The sequence below is a fragment of the Tachysurus vachellii genome, chromosome 19 (genome assembly GCF_030014155.1).
Source record: "Tachysurus vachellii isolate PV-2020 chromosome 19, HZAU_Pvac_v1, whole genome shotgun sequence".
Taxonomy (NCBI): Eukaryota; Metazoa; Chordata; class Actinopteri; order Siluriformes; family Bagridae; genus Tachysurus; species Tachysurus vachellii.
The window spans coordinates 8,891,759-8,906,748 of NC_083478.1; the positions used below are offsets into that span (position 1 = coordinate 8,891,759).

Genomic DNA, 14,990 nt, shown 5'->3' on the forward strand with positions numbered 1-14,990 from the left:
TATCTTTTCAGCCTTTTTGCTGAATGTGCGCTCACCATATGGGCAGCTCTAGTATAGAATTGGGCTCCTGAATAAAAGATGTGACTCACCCAGGGAGACGTCTTTTCGTGTTCCTCCTCTAAACATTTACTATAAATTTTAGCCCTCTATATGTACAGAACATGTACCTCACACCTTAATAATAATATATTTTATGTCACGCTGTTTCATATTACTGTATACTTTCTAACTAACTTCAAATAGCTGTATATTGCTGATGGAAAAAGACGGAATGAAGAGTAGGAATTTCATAGTAAAGTCTAACTGCTTGTTTTACTGTACTCAAAATCTTGACTCTGAATCTTGACTCTGAATCTGAATCACTGCCAGAATCCATAATTCATAAAGAGGTTTTATTGTGTCCACCAAACATGTTTGTCTATTTATGCAGCAGGAAGTCTCTGGTTAAAAAATAAAAAAATAAATAAATAAAAAAGATTAATTTAGAAACATCATTATTTAAAAAAATGCTTTTGCTTAATGTTAATCGTTTCTCAGATTTGCATATTTAACCACACGGTGTGAGTCATGGTGGCTGAGTAAATGTTTCAGCATCCTCTCCATGGCAGGACTGACAGAACTGGAGCACTGAGGATCAATGGACACTGTCCCCTTTTTAAATCAGAGTAAATTGGGTTCTCTCTACCATCCAATTGGATCTGCAACAGGACTGCACTGAACTCCTATAACGCATACTACTTAAGACCGACCGTTCACTAGTACATGTTTCACATGTCTCACTGATTCTCAATAACAGTGATGTGACAATGACTGTATTAAAGTTGGGGATCTAAGCAGAAACTCCTGTATAGTAAGCACGCATGTAGCTCACCACAACAGTTAGCACAGGGAATAAAGTATTATTAAATAAACAAACTGACGCTGATTCATTTGGAATTTAGGTTAATAAAATAGGAATCATATTGATTAAATCATGTTCTCCCCGTGCCTCGGGGGTTTCCTCCGGGTACTCCGGTTTCCTCCCCCGGTCCAAAGACACGTACCAAGTTATGTTAATCACCCACAAATTTCAGGGAGGTTCAAACACACCGCAACCTACTCCGATGCTGCATTTCTTTTAGTTATATATATTTTTATAAAAAGCGTCGTGCGACGCAGTTTCATCAAGGTTCATGGTGTCTGCAGGTGTTCCCAGCCCTGCACTAGCATACATAATCAGAGTCTCTGCTTTAGATTTATTCAGGAGGGGGGGGAATCATTCGTAAGTCTGCTAGTCCTTCACAGTTATGCTATGTAGGCTAGTAAATAAGATGTATTCATGTTTAAGTAAAGAGCACGATGATTTTCTTGTTTTGTTTGTAGTGCAACGGAATTTGCTTGCGAGTGTGCTAGAGCTGCTGAGATTGTGAGGGATTTTCTAGCACGTGTTATGTTTGATCAAAGCTTGCTGTGAATTAATTATCTCCACATGAATTATTCAGCATGTTTCTAGGGCAATGTATGAGTCTTTTCATCAGCACCGCTTGGGAAAACAGACAAAGAGCCGACCTGATGATAATATCCTATAATGTTCGATGTAATATGTTCGTGAAAGAGATGAACATGTAAAGAAGACATCCTGTCTGGTCTGTCTCTACAGAAGCCATGTTGCTGATACAGTATTTATACAAGATTCTGGATTTTGGAATGACGAACGCGACTGGATTTCAGTCTGTTGAGCCGAATATCCTTTCTGAAACTTGTAGTCTAATAGGTGAAATAACACCTTTGTTTGTCTTCTACTACAGCCTGGAAACTTGATTCACTCAGATCTAACAGTCTATCAGTCCATCACATATTATCACTGTTTTGACTGATCTGTGTATAAGACCCAGGAGGGACTCCAGTTCCATAGCGCTGATGTGCTTTTTCAGCTGCAGCTGAAACATTACCCTGGTTTTGGTCTATTTATGGAGCATTAATGAAGTGTTGAGATTAGCTGTCATCGCAGAGTTGCCCCATAGAAAACCCCATGTCTCTGAGAACTTGATTTAACCCCTTAAGAACTCAGATTATTATTCAGTTATTGATTTTTAAGCATATTATCCAAGAACTTATTATTCCTCTATTCTTTAGATACTGCAGTGAAACTAAAAGAAAGTCTACGATTCCGTAGAAGATGCAAATGCAAGATTTTTAAATTGACTGTATTTGGCAGACACCCTAATCTTAAGCAATTTACAGTGATCTCATGTTATACAACTGAGCAGAGTGTTGAGGGCCTTGCTCGGGAACCCAGCAGTGGCAGATTGGTGGCCCTGGGATTTGAACTCACAAGCTTCTGAGTAACAGTCCACACCTTAACCACTGAGCTACCACTTAGTAAGACGAGATTTATAAACGCATACAACGGATACAGAACAAGGACGTGTAAGGCACAAAGACAGAGATTTGACATTGACAAAGGACAGAAACCAGAACTTATAATGTTTCTTATTATATTGACACAGCATTATCAGTGGGACATGTGACATGGTCATGTGCTGTGCTGGGGCCGATGTGTAATATACTGTAGTTCACCCTCAATTTCAACATTATTGTCCTAATGGTTAGGCATATAAGACTGGGCTCAAAAGTAAGACTTTAAATTAATATGCAAGTCACTTGCATAGGATTTTTTTGCATAAGAAATCAAACGTGATCACTAACCCAAATTCACCCAAGATTTTACATGGAAACGAAATGAGATTTTTGTACCCAAAGCGCTGTTTAATTGCTGTTTTTGATAGTGGCACCAGTGGGTTTCATCTCTACCTAAATAGAACGATGCTTAAGTTCTTTAGTCTTTCCAGTTCTCTCACCTCTTCATCTGTACACTCTTCTCATACCGATCAGCATAAAAAGTTTCAGCCTTCATGCCGATTCTGCTGTCAGTGCCATCGCGCTTGAAATCCCGTACTGTAGATCGCCAACTACCTGAGCCGAGTCTCTGAGTCATATTTTTATATTGCATTCTGAAAATTTGAATCCGTTGTTTGCTGTCTCCTCGACATCTGTGCTGGATTTCTCATTAATATGAGAAGACTAGTGAGCGAAAAAGAAATCTTTTTTCGTTTTCGACAGCAAAACCGATTTCTCACAGGAATAACAAAAATTCAGCAATGACTAAAAATTAGCACCAGAAATGCTATCCACATTTTTCAGGTCAGTTTTCTTTTTCTTTAAGAGCTAAAAGGAAACTTTTAATAGGGAACCTCTGGACTTTTAATAGTTTACATTAAACAGCATGTCGGCAAGCCCGTTTAAATCATCGGATACATTATAGATCACTCTGTACTTTTTCCTGTCTTGAGATAAGATGATGAAACGAATAAACAAACAAAATGTACAATAGAAATTTATAATCTGGCACACTGACCTAAAATCCTGTGAGGCATTTCCCCTGGGATTAATCTACTGTGGCGTACAGAGCGTGGCTCAGCCTGTGAGGATTATATGTTTTGGACCTGTGCTATTGTTGCCCTACTTTTCATTAAAATACTGAGTGTGAGAGAGAAAGAGACAGAGAGAGAAAGACAGAGACACACACAGAGAGAGAGAGAGAGAGAGAGAGAGATTGTATGAACGTAGACAGATGGAATGGGTGTTTCTATCCTACGTAGGGAGAGAAATACTCTCTCTCTATCTCACTCTCTTTCTCTCTGTCTCTTTCTCTCTCTGTCTGTGTCTCACTCTCACACTCAACACACAGATATTTGCCTTTTTTTTTTTTCAGGAAATATTTAAAACCATGGCGTGATTTTAAAGTGTGACATTCGCAAAATTATGTTTTCCAGTATTTAATATAGATGCCTTAAAGCATAACAAATCAGAAGGGTTTCCCAGCTTACACGATCTGCTTGCGTTTTTAGACCTCTAATCACCCAGCAGAGGTGGATGGTTTGCCTGAGCAGAATTGCTCTTGTTGTCCCTGAGCTGCAGAAGCTGCTGAAATATAAATGAGGGCCTGTATTGAGCCAATGTTTGACTGCAATTCCAAGATTTTGTGTCACAGGAGTTTCTGGCTTCTATCTCAGGAAGTCTTCCTTTTCCACAAGCCAAGATCCAAATCAGAAATGCAGTCAGTGGTCAGTTTCTGAAGCTGCTGGAGCAAATTTTCTGACATCCCTCATTACAAAAGATGGTTACAAAAAAGAAAGTACACTAAAGCTGTAGCCACATGGCCTAATTCATTTCATGGCCTAATTCATAGCCTCACATTACTGTCTAGTGCACTCCAGACACACAAATGTGTGTCTCAACAGAGTCTGGATGGTCAGTCTGTTCAACAAGAACTGCTGGCTGCATTCCTGCGTGTGCTGAATCTTTTGGGAGAGGCGCTATATTTCTCGCCTATAATGTAGGGGCTGTCTTGTAAAATGCTCTTATGTTTGACAGATTCACAGTAATTTAATATACCGTAATATACCATATTTTTAGCTCGTATAAATCACGCTGTAAAGGCTTACAGCGGAGGGCAGATTTTTACCGAGTCCGCAAATGTGCAGCAGTAGTTGGGCATAAACGAGCTGAATAATTGAAAATGTGACAGACTACAGGGCCACTTCAGGGCTTTATCCTGATGGTGGAAAGAGAGAAGGAAGTGTCTTACAATGGCAGGAGCAATTTGTGACATATATAGTATATATTATATATATTTGTGTATGTGAGTGTGTGTGTGTGTTAGTTGTCTTTTTTTGACCACCCACACTTTTTGCTGTACCTAGCAAGCTATTAAATATATATTGAACAAATAAGTATTCTGTTCTAAATACATACTGATATATTATTTAAAAAAATAGCACATTTATCCTTGCTTTTTTTCATACATTATTACTATGTTAGCCTCCCAGTTAGTTAAATAAACATAGATAAATGTTTGCTATAAGGAAATAATGTGACCCTTCCTCATGGCACAAGACACCTTTAATCCGATAACGACCCCATCTCGCATCTTTATATTAAGAGGAACAGATAAGCGAGGTACGCTATCCTGACAAAACGAGCCATTGTTATTCCACACGGCACAATGTGAGTCACCGATTTGGCATGCAGGAACGCTATTTATTATGGGCCGCAATTATTGTCAAGAGGCTTGAGTAGAGTTAACAGCCTTATGAATGCCTGAATGCTATAGAGAAAAAAAAATCTCATTACTGCAGCTGCATTGAAATTGGGAGTATGTTATATTCATGAGTCTCTGCCTGGTTTTTATTTTTGATTTTTTTTTCCCCCTCCCAGATGTGCTGATGGACTCGATGACAGCAACGGCAGAGCTGGGCTGGACGATATACCCATCAGTAGGGGTGAGCACTGTTTAGCTGACCTACTCTGGTATGGCCATTTACCGTATGTAAACGGAACGCTCCGCTGCTTTACCTTATCTAAACTGAATGCCTGACTGCACAAATGCACAATGACTCGTGATGTTCAGCGCCCGCAGGGCATTTGAATGAAATCCAAATGAAGCCTAATAAAATGTAATGAAACCTTTTTTATTTGCTGGTGTGTGTGTGCGTGCGTGTGTGTGTGTGCGTGTGTGGGTTTCGACGTTGATTCCTGGAAAATGAGATCAGTGGCTAGGAGACACTAAGGATTTGTCAGAGATGTTTTCTTTCCCATTACTAATTCAGTCTTGCCTCCACTCTTTCCCCAGTGGGAGGAGGTGAGTGGCTATGATGAGAACATGAACACCATCCGCACCTACCAGGTCTGCAACGTCTTTGAAGCCAATCAAAACAACTGGGTGCGCACCAAATACATCCGGCGGCGAGGGGCCCAGCGCATCCATGTCGAGATCAAGTTCTCAGTGCGAGACTGCAGCAGCATCCCTAATGTCCCAGGATCATGCAAGGAGACCTTCAACCTCTACTACTTCGAGTCTGACTCGGACACGGCCAGTAAAGTTTACCCTCAGTGGATGGAGAACCCCTGGATCAAGGTGGACACCATCGCAGCCGACGAGAGCTTCTCGCAGGTGGACCTGGGTGGCCGGGTGATGAAGATTAACACGGAGGTACGCAGCTTTGGTCCTGTGTCTCGCAACGGCTTCTACTTGGCCTTTCAGGACTACGGCGCCTGCATGTCGCTCATTGCTGTGCGGGTTTTTTTCCGGAAGTGTCCCCGCGTTGTCCGGAACGGAGCTGTCTTCCCAGAGACTTTGTCAGGAGCAGAGAGCACTTCATTGGTTGCAGCTAGAGGTACCTGCATACCCAACGGAGAGGAAGTTGATGTGCCAATTAAACTTTACTGCAACGGAGATGGCGAGTGGTTGGTTCCTATCGGGCGCTGCATGTGCAAAGCTGGACATGAGACAGGCGAGAACGGCACTCTCTGCCAAGGTGAGCTTCTCTGAAGTTTTCATTTTAATGAAATCTGTTTGATGTGATAGGACATAGCTTTTGGGTATCTGGGGATTTCAGGCTCTTTTTTAGTAGAAAAAACTACTCGCATATGAAGATTTCATAAGGTGACTTTGTGTGATCCAGCACGATACACATTCAAGGAATATTTAGCTACATCCACATACTACAAACTAAAGTGAAACATTAATACAATCATCTCTGTACTTTTTAGTATGAATATGTAAACCTTTTTCTGCACAGTTTGCTCGTCTGCACATTTTTCAGTAATTCATTTTAAATAATTTCTTTATTCTTTTTTCCTAAAACATGTTTGTTCTTTTTTAAATTAATTACGTAATTTGTTTATTTACCTTTTTTTTTTTTTCTTTTCAAAGATTAGAGCTAAAAACAAATTAAAATTAATTCAAGTAAATGATTAAAAGAAAATTTCTGACTTCTGACGTTGCCGTAAAGTGGTTTGACAATTCTGCATTGGACATTGTACATGTCTGAGTACATGTCTGAGTCATTTCTAACAAAATGCTTGACACCTCATTTCTTTCTTGTATTATAAAGTTAAACTGTATAAGTTATTATATCAGCCAGTACTAAAAATGAGATGTGATGTCTGAGAGACACATAGAGAGTTGAATCCGGACTTTCTCCAGACTCCAGTGCTGTTTTAAAATAATTCTGAGCTGATCTCACTATTTTCTATTATTAATGATTAACATTGGAGGTCTGGGAAAGTCCATCAGAATTTATTGCACCTGAAACAGCCAAAAAAAACCAAAAAAAAAACATTTTAGAGTAATTTGACATCACAACTTAAAAAAAAAAAAATTGTGTAGAAATGTTTTTATTTGCAGTAATACAGACTAATCTTGCTTAATCATTCTGTGAAGACCATGTTAAGTAAATATAAAGCCAGTTTAACATACACGTTTGTATAAACAGTCTGTCTGCCCAGTGAAGATGCTTTAATCCATGGCTAATTCCCATCTCTGCTGCATTGCATGGTATCTAGCAACCATGGAAAGTAGTGCTGGTAACACGTGAAGCCAAACTTTTTAAACTGCTGGTCATGCAGAGTAACATGCTGGACAGAAAGTGCTATCTGCCCTTTTTCAAGCACATGAGCTCATAGACACCTGCTATTGGTTAGTGTCACTTTGAGTGACAGGGAAGGGAGTGAAAGAAGTGAAGTGAAGTGACATACGGCTCGTTCTCTGCATTTAACCCATTCAAAGTGCACACACACAACAGTGAACACACACACAGTGAACACACACCCGGAGCAGTGGGTAGTCATTTATGCTGTGGCGCCCGGGGACCAGTTGGTGGGTTCGGTGCCTTTCCCAAGGGCACCTCAGTCGTGGCCGGCCCGAGACTCGAACCCACAACCTTAGGGTTAGGAGTCAGACTCTCTAACCATTAAGAGAGACTATGCTTTCCTTCCCACCAAGAGAGCTTAGATAGTTTTGCTGTCTTGGCTGCTGGTGACAGATCTGGGACTTGAACTAATGACCTCTGGACAACAGGGCAAACACTTTTCCATTACACCATTTAGGAGCTGGAATGGAATTCTATACATTTCGTTATATTTATATAAGTTATATTTTTGAAACAGAAGAAAATTTCATTTCAGAAGGAAAACTGTTTATTTTCAGAAATGTATTTAATAAAATGGATATTTTTTTGTATGATTTGATTTATCATTTGAACAATTTGAACAATTACAGTAAAAACAATTAAAGTAAAAAAACACGATTTTAATCCTTGGCACATGACATCCATCTCTCATTTGGCCACACACACCAACCGTCAGAAAATTCTCCAGGCGCAAAAGGGGTTTGTGTGTTTATTAAAATGTTTATAGAATTAATAACTGAGAAGATATAGTGGGGAATAAAAAAGGAAAATTGAAATAGCATATCAATAAAAACCAAAACGTCAAGTTGCTGAGATGTGAAAAGAACAAAAAGTTGGTCTACTACAGGGATCTAGCATACAATAATTTGCTCTCCAAATGCAGTAGAATAAAAGAAAACATGTCATTTAAGATTGTGTGAGTCAGAGTAGTTACAGTACAGTAGTTACAGTATAAACACACCAATCACGCATACGCACGACACCACTAGCATCGTAGCTTAAGGTTATAATATCAATTAAATGCTTGCACGAATATTCCCCATTCTTCACAGAAAACAGAAATCCGTCACTGCGTGGATAATCCTTCCGTGAGTGGTAATGCGATCCTATAGAAGGATTTAGGGAGAAGGTGTTTTCCCCTCGCTCGCTCGGCTCTTTGCAGATATGATTACGCTCACAGAGACAGAAGAGTTGAAATGAGGAAATGATTTTGGCAGAGTTCTCCTGGGCACTGTTGACAGATTATAAATTACTAACGTCCCTCCATCTGGAGCAGTGATGGATGGAGATCGGCAATATCCTCGGCGAGCATGCGGCAGATTGTCTCTTTTATTTCCCCTGGTGTTAATCCCCTCGCCTGCACCACTTTAATGACACTACTAATTGACTAATTTGGAGTGTGGAGAGGGAGCAGTGTGCATGCTTAGGCACGGCTCTCCCTGGTGATTCCATTCAAATATTCAAACGCACAACTAATATATCCCCCTGTGGTGGTTAACCAAGAAGTGTGTACAAGAAAAAAAAGAATGAGGATCTGTATTTTGTGTGCTACTCTCATTACTCTCATTACCAGAGGTGACAGAGTTTATTTCAGTGTTTATAAGCTTGTTGTTCAGCCTAATTTGATGCAAGCAGACCACAAACTGCATACAGGGATAGAATAACCTCAAAAAGGAGGTTATTATATGTTTTTTTTTATTATATGTTGTTTTTTTTATTCTAAATGTTATTACAGTTATTAATAACTTAAATTATATAAGACAAAACTGTTCTGATAATATAATTAACTTTCATTTTTTCATGCTTGCAATAACAAAATCTGGATGGAAATGCAAATACAACAAAAATATTAAATGAATTAGGATCAACAGCTTCGCCAGGAAATGAAACAGGACGAGCGCCCACTCATTCAGAACGCCACCACGTTTATGCATAATCATCACACCTTATATCGAAAAATAACAGCGATTTTTAGCCAGGACTTGCCTGTTTTAATGCATTCGCAGCGTAAGGGGATATGAACAGATATTCACACTCTTCCCTGCTTAAAACGAACAGCGACCATCTGTCAAAATGCCAAGAACCAAAGGATATTTAGCTTCATCTCGAGTGGCAACTATTTCTCTTATATCTCATATCTTGCATTTCTTGTAGTCCGTGCTGTATTAACAACCAGGAAATTAAAAAAAAAGAAGAAAAGAAAACACTTCTGCAATGAAAACTGAAACATTCAAAGAACTGACATACCCTTTGGGTGAAACCCGTACAGAATAAAATCTGTTTTGCTCCAGCGCTGCACTTCAACACGTGTTTGATAACTACAAAGTGTTCCTTGAAGTATGGCTTTGTGCTTGCATGAATAAACTCGGCTTTAAGTATGGATCGCAGCCAAAAGCTATTCCTTGTAGAAAGAACCGTGCATGTATGCAAACATTATGAGCACAATTATATATTGTTACTGCTTCAAATCAATAGCTCATTTCCAGAGAGTTAAAATATGTTAATTTCTCTATGATATATAAGACATCTGCCTCACTGGGGCTACATCTGCCTCACTGGGGCTTTTTGTACAGCTGAGATTTTCTATAAGAAATATTGCATAAACTACCAATAAGGTGTGGAGTCTGACGTTTTAGTTATTCAGTTGGATTGCAATGTACTTTTATCTTTTTGGAATTAAAGACGTCTTGTTGCAAAAGGGACTTGTGGAAAAGAAATACATTACATTTACGCCTTTATCCAGAGCGACTTACATTGTGTGAGTGTTAAGTGCCTTGCTCAGGGGGCCAGCAGTGGGGACCTGGTGGACGTAGGAATCGAACTCACAACCTTACGATTAGTAGCCCAACACCTTAATCACTAGGCTACCACATCCCTAGGAAACAGAAATAGGACATGGACACAGCTTAATTAATGTACATGCAGTATCTTGATTTGAACATTTGTTCTCAGTGATCAATGCGAGGCATGGATTTCTCTCCACGAGAGAATAGATACGCTCTCGATGGGAACGTATGCCGCTGTCAGTGCTAAGATTATTAGCATACATTATTTCCGAGTCTGCAGTTATTGCTGTGAATTTGCTGCTTCGAACTAATGCATACTCAGGTGATAGATTTTTTATGGATGCATACTGGGTAATATATCCATATTTTCCTGACTACAAGCAGCATTTTTTATGTCCTCCTAAACAAGAAAGTGATTTTTTGGTAAAGTTATGTAACACAGCTGCTTGTTGGTGACATGGAGCTCTAGCAGTTATAGTTATTTGCCCTTTTATTGCTGTTTTTCTGGTAGGCGTGAATGTAATAGAAAGGAGCATTACCTTTCGCTTGCACTGACATAACCTTGAAAAACCCTGCAGCCACACTAGCAGAAAGTAGTAGCATTATTGTGTCAGCAGTATTTCGATAGTTAAATGCTACGTATACAGTTTTTAGCTTTTTTTTATTTTGTTGTGTTCTAATGTCATATTTGTAAGGATTTACAAATAATTTGTCATGTTAAACAGAACAGAGCAGATATGCATTCTACAACCTCAATCTAGAACCATGGCGTCACTTTAGACACTAAAATAAACATGAATTTAAGACCAATTCTTGCTGATGTGATGTGTCTTGCTCAACAACGGCAACTTCAGTAGTGTTTTTTTTTTAATGTTATTTTCCAGACACATCACATTCTCATGAGCATTTGACTGGACAAAAAATCTAAGTGCAGAATGATGTCATCAAAATTGTTGATCCTTATTTGTGGTAGAGTGAGACTGAACATTTTTCAACAACCTTAGGGCTAACATTCCGTACTAAAAGCCATTTGTATTTCATGGATACGTAAATAAAGTTAAATAAATAGGTTTAATATAAATAGATCAATTTTAGCTAAATGATACTTGAACAAATGCATGTAATTTATGGTGCGCATTATTTCCCTTTACTTTCAAAAAAATAAAATTGAGGCACTAATTAAACTTATAATAAAAAATACAAGATATAATATACAGTAATGGTTACAAGTAGTTAATATAAGACGTAAACAATGCGAGTAAATAATTTTAACAGGCAAATTTAATAAAGCATTTGTGACTAAGTGTGTCTGTCTTTAAGGAAGACATTTGGGATTCAACTGAATTATCCTGTAGAAGGCAGATTTTTGTGTGATTACTTGTGTGAATGTTTTTTTTTGTATGTGACAAGGTATAATTGAAATGCATTTCAGCGACAAAAAATATTACCATGAATGAATAAATAAAAAGGAACTAAAGCATTAACATTTGATTAAATTCTTATCCTGCCTTGTGGTTTTCCTTCAATAAAAGCACAGTGTAGCACCGCTGCTAGTATTCACAGTCTGTGGCAGTCTATAATTAGAGGTTAATAACATTAAATTCATATTCAAATGCATTTAAATCAGAATCGGATTGTTATTCTTAAAGGAGTTTGACAGCCCTAGTAACTTCAGTACAACAGTAACTGCTGATGCTAAATCATCTGCCTACATAGTGACCTAGCCTACCGTGCTAGGGTAATCTAAGGTAATCAAGATAACACTAACCTAGCTAGCTAAAATACCCTGAAGCAGACCATCAGTGTTCGGAGAACAGATTCTTTAGAGTGACTTTTTTTTTCCAGGCAGTATATAATTCTATATCAATAATATAACTGTACATTATATAATCATTTAAAGCAGCATTTTAAGCTAATCCAGGATGTAAATTTTGAGGAGTTTGTCTTTGGACACATACAGTGTGCAAATCATCTTTAAAAATGTCATTCTTAACTGGACCAGAGTGTAAAACACATCCTTCATGATTTAAATGATGATGTTGTAATTCTCTGAAGACCCTGTGACTTTCCTGTCACATGTCACGGTAATGTCACGGTACAAAAGTGATTATAAGTTATGACAGAGCAGAGGGACATAAAAGGAGCCAATCAGGCTGCAGCGTTGTGAGACATATTGATGTACTGTAACTAATCTCAGCAGCAGAGCCAGGAGATGCAGTCCCCTGTCACTGTACTAAGAAGTCTCCAGTACGTATTCCTGCTCCTGGTTGCCATAGTAATGTTTCTCAGTAGGTGGTGTATCTAGCATTATACTTGACAACATATCAGTTTTTTTGCGGCTAAAATGAAACATTCTGGTGGCGATTGTATGTAAAATTTACAAGTGAATGTATACATCATATCATACGAGATGTGTGCTGTTTTACACGGATCACATGCGCTCTACTGACTGCGCTCTCACTGGGAGTCATTTCATATTTGCATAAAGTACCAGTGTTCTCATCTTTGTTGCGTTGCTGGACACACCCTCATCTGGTCACCAACAGTCTCTGTCATTCGTATCATCAGAAGTCACCATCTCGCATAAGAAAACTAATGGTCTCCAGTCGCTTTGTGGCTGTGATTCGATATATGTGTGAAAATAAGGTTATTCCTTTATATAGTAGAAAATATTTTTTTATTATTTCTCTTTATCGATAAATGAATTGATCTAATTTGTGCGGTTGCATTATTTATATTCATTCATTCATTTTCTACCACTTATCCGAACTATTCTCGGGCATGAAGGCAGGATACACCCTGGACGGAGTGCCAACCCATCACAGGGCACACACACACTCTCATTCACTCACACACTCACACACTACAGACAATTTTCCAGACATGCCAATCAACCTACCATGTATGTCTTTGGACCGGGGGAGGAAACCGGAGTACCCGGAGGAAACCCCCGAGGCACAAGGAGAACATGCAAACTCCACACTCACAAAGCGGAGGCGGGAATCGAACCCCCAACCCTGGAGGTGTGAGGCGAATGTGCTAACCACCGTGCCCCCTGCATTATTTATATATTCAAATTAATTTTTATTTATGTTTAATAATAATAATATAATAATAATAATAATAATAATAATATCAGAGCTTTGTGTACAGGACAGTACCCAATATTTATCCTGTGCTAGTCCAGCCTTCTAAAAACATACCAGGAATTTGATTGGATCTCTAAATTGTCTAAAATGACATCCTAGCAAAATGTAAAAATATATAAAGGATTCATCTGTTACATGATTTTGGTTGAAATAAAATAAATATAACATTATTAAACCCATTTCTAGTAATTTATATTATTTTACCAGCAGATTATTTAGCTTCCATCTAAAATAAATGCATAAAATAAGCCAAATTATCAACTATTTCATGTTAATGAGCTACTTCATGTTTGAAACGTCTAATGTATAGGTTTAATAATCTTAGATTTGGTTTACTGTAATTGTCTAAATTGTCTGTAGGTGTAAACGTGTGGGAATCTGTGTGTGGTGTCTTGCAGTGGACTGGTGTCCTATCAAAGGTGTGTTCCTGCCTTACACTCAGCTTTCCTTGGATTGCTTCTAAATCCATCACAAGCCTGACTGCCTGACTAGGATAAAACATTTACTGAAAGAGAATGAATGAAAATGAAGTTAACAAGCAAGATTTTTGTTGTCAGTTATCATATCACGCACTTCCAGAATTAAATACAGTGGGTTAGTTGTGTCAGATCTGAGTTCAAGTCAATGTGACTAGACAGACAGATACTAGTTGAGATACAGATTAATGTAAAATACAGATTAATGTACATGAACAAAACTAAGCTTCCCAAACAAAGGCTATGTAAGTTTTATTTAATTTATAGATTAATGAGGATTTATTGGTTTCGTCTTATGTTTTTTTTTTTTTTATGTACAAACCCAGCTTTTATTAATCTTTTGAAATGAATTACATTCCATTCTTTGTAGCTCTACAGAATAATAGGGAGAGCAGGGGATGAAAGTCGAATGAAGGGATAAATTAATGAAATGGGTATATTTCATTTCACTGATCTTTGATTTTGGTTGATTGGATTTGCTTTTTCCTTCTACCCCTAATTCTGTTGTGCTTGTCGAGAAGTAATCATATGTGTAAATTTTGAAACACTTCTCAGAATACTGTATACACAGTGGATGTACCTTGTAAGGAATATTTAGGAACTTGACCCTGGTGTCCTGACAAGTAATGATATTTGAGTATTTAATTGTCTTGAAAAGCAGGTCCTGCTTCAGCATTTTTATTTTTGTTTTTGCAGTTAAAGACCTGATAAACTCAGTACTGAGACCTGAATCTTTATATCACATAAAAACATTTTATAAAATAACGTCAAATGGAAATTGGTTAATAAATGACAATACGGTTGCCGTTGATAGTGTCAGATAAACATTCATTCATTCATTCATTCATTCATCTTCTACCGCTTATCCGAACTACCTCGGGTCACGGGGAGCCTGTGCCTATCTCAGGCGTCATCGGGCATCAAGGCAGGATACTGTACACCCTGGACGGAGTGCCAACCCATCGCAGGGCACACACACACTCTCATTCACTCACGCACTCACACACTACGGACAATTTTTCAGAGATGCCAATCAACCTACCATGCATGTCTTTGGACCAGGGG

The 14,990-nt window shown here is 38.4% G+C and overlaps 1 protein-coding gene across 1 annotated transcript in view; it reads left to right on the forward strand.

Moving 5' to 3' along the window:
* Positions 1 to 14,990, forward strand: part of ephb2a (eph receptor B2a) — a 60,558-nt gene that overhangs the window by 8,041 nt on the left and 37,527 nt on the right. The window contains exons 2-3 of the mRNA XM_060893925.1: positions 5,260 to 5,324; positions 5,675 to 6,359. Coding sequence (XP_060749908.1) covers positions 5,260 to 5,324; positions 5,675 to 6,359 — 750 coding nt within the window. The remainder of the gene's footprint in view (positions 1 to 5,259; positions 5,325 to 5,674; positions 6,360 to 14,990) is intronic.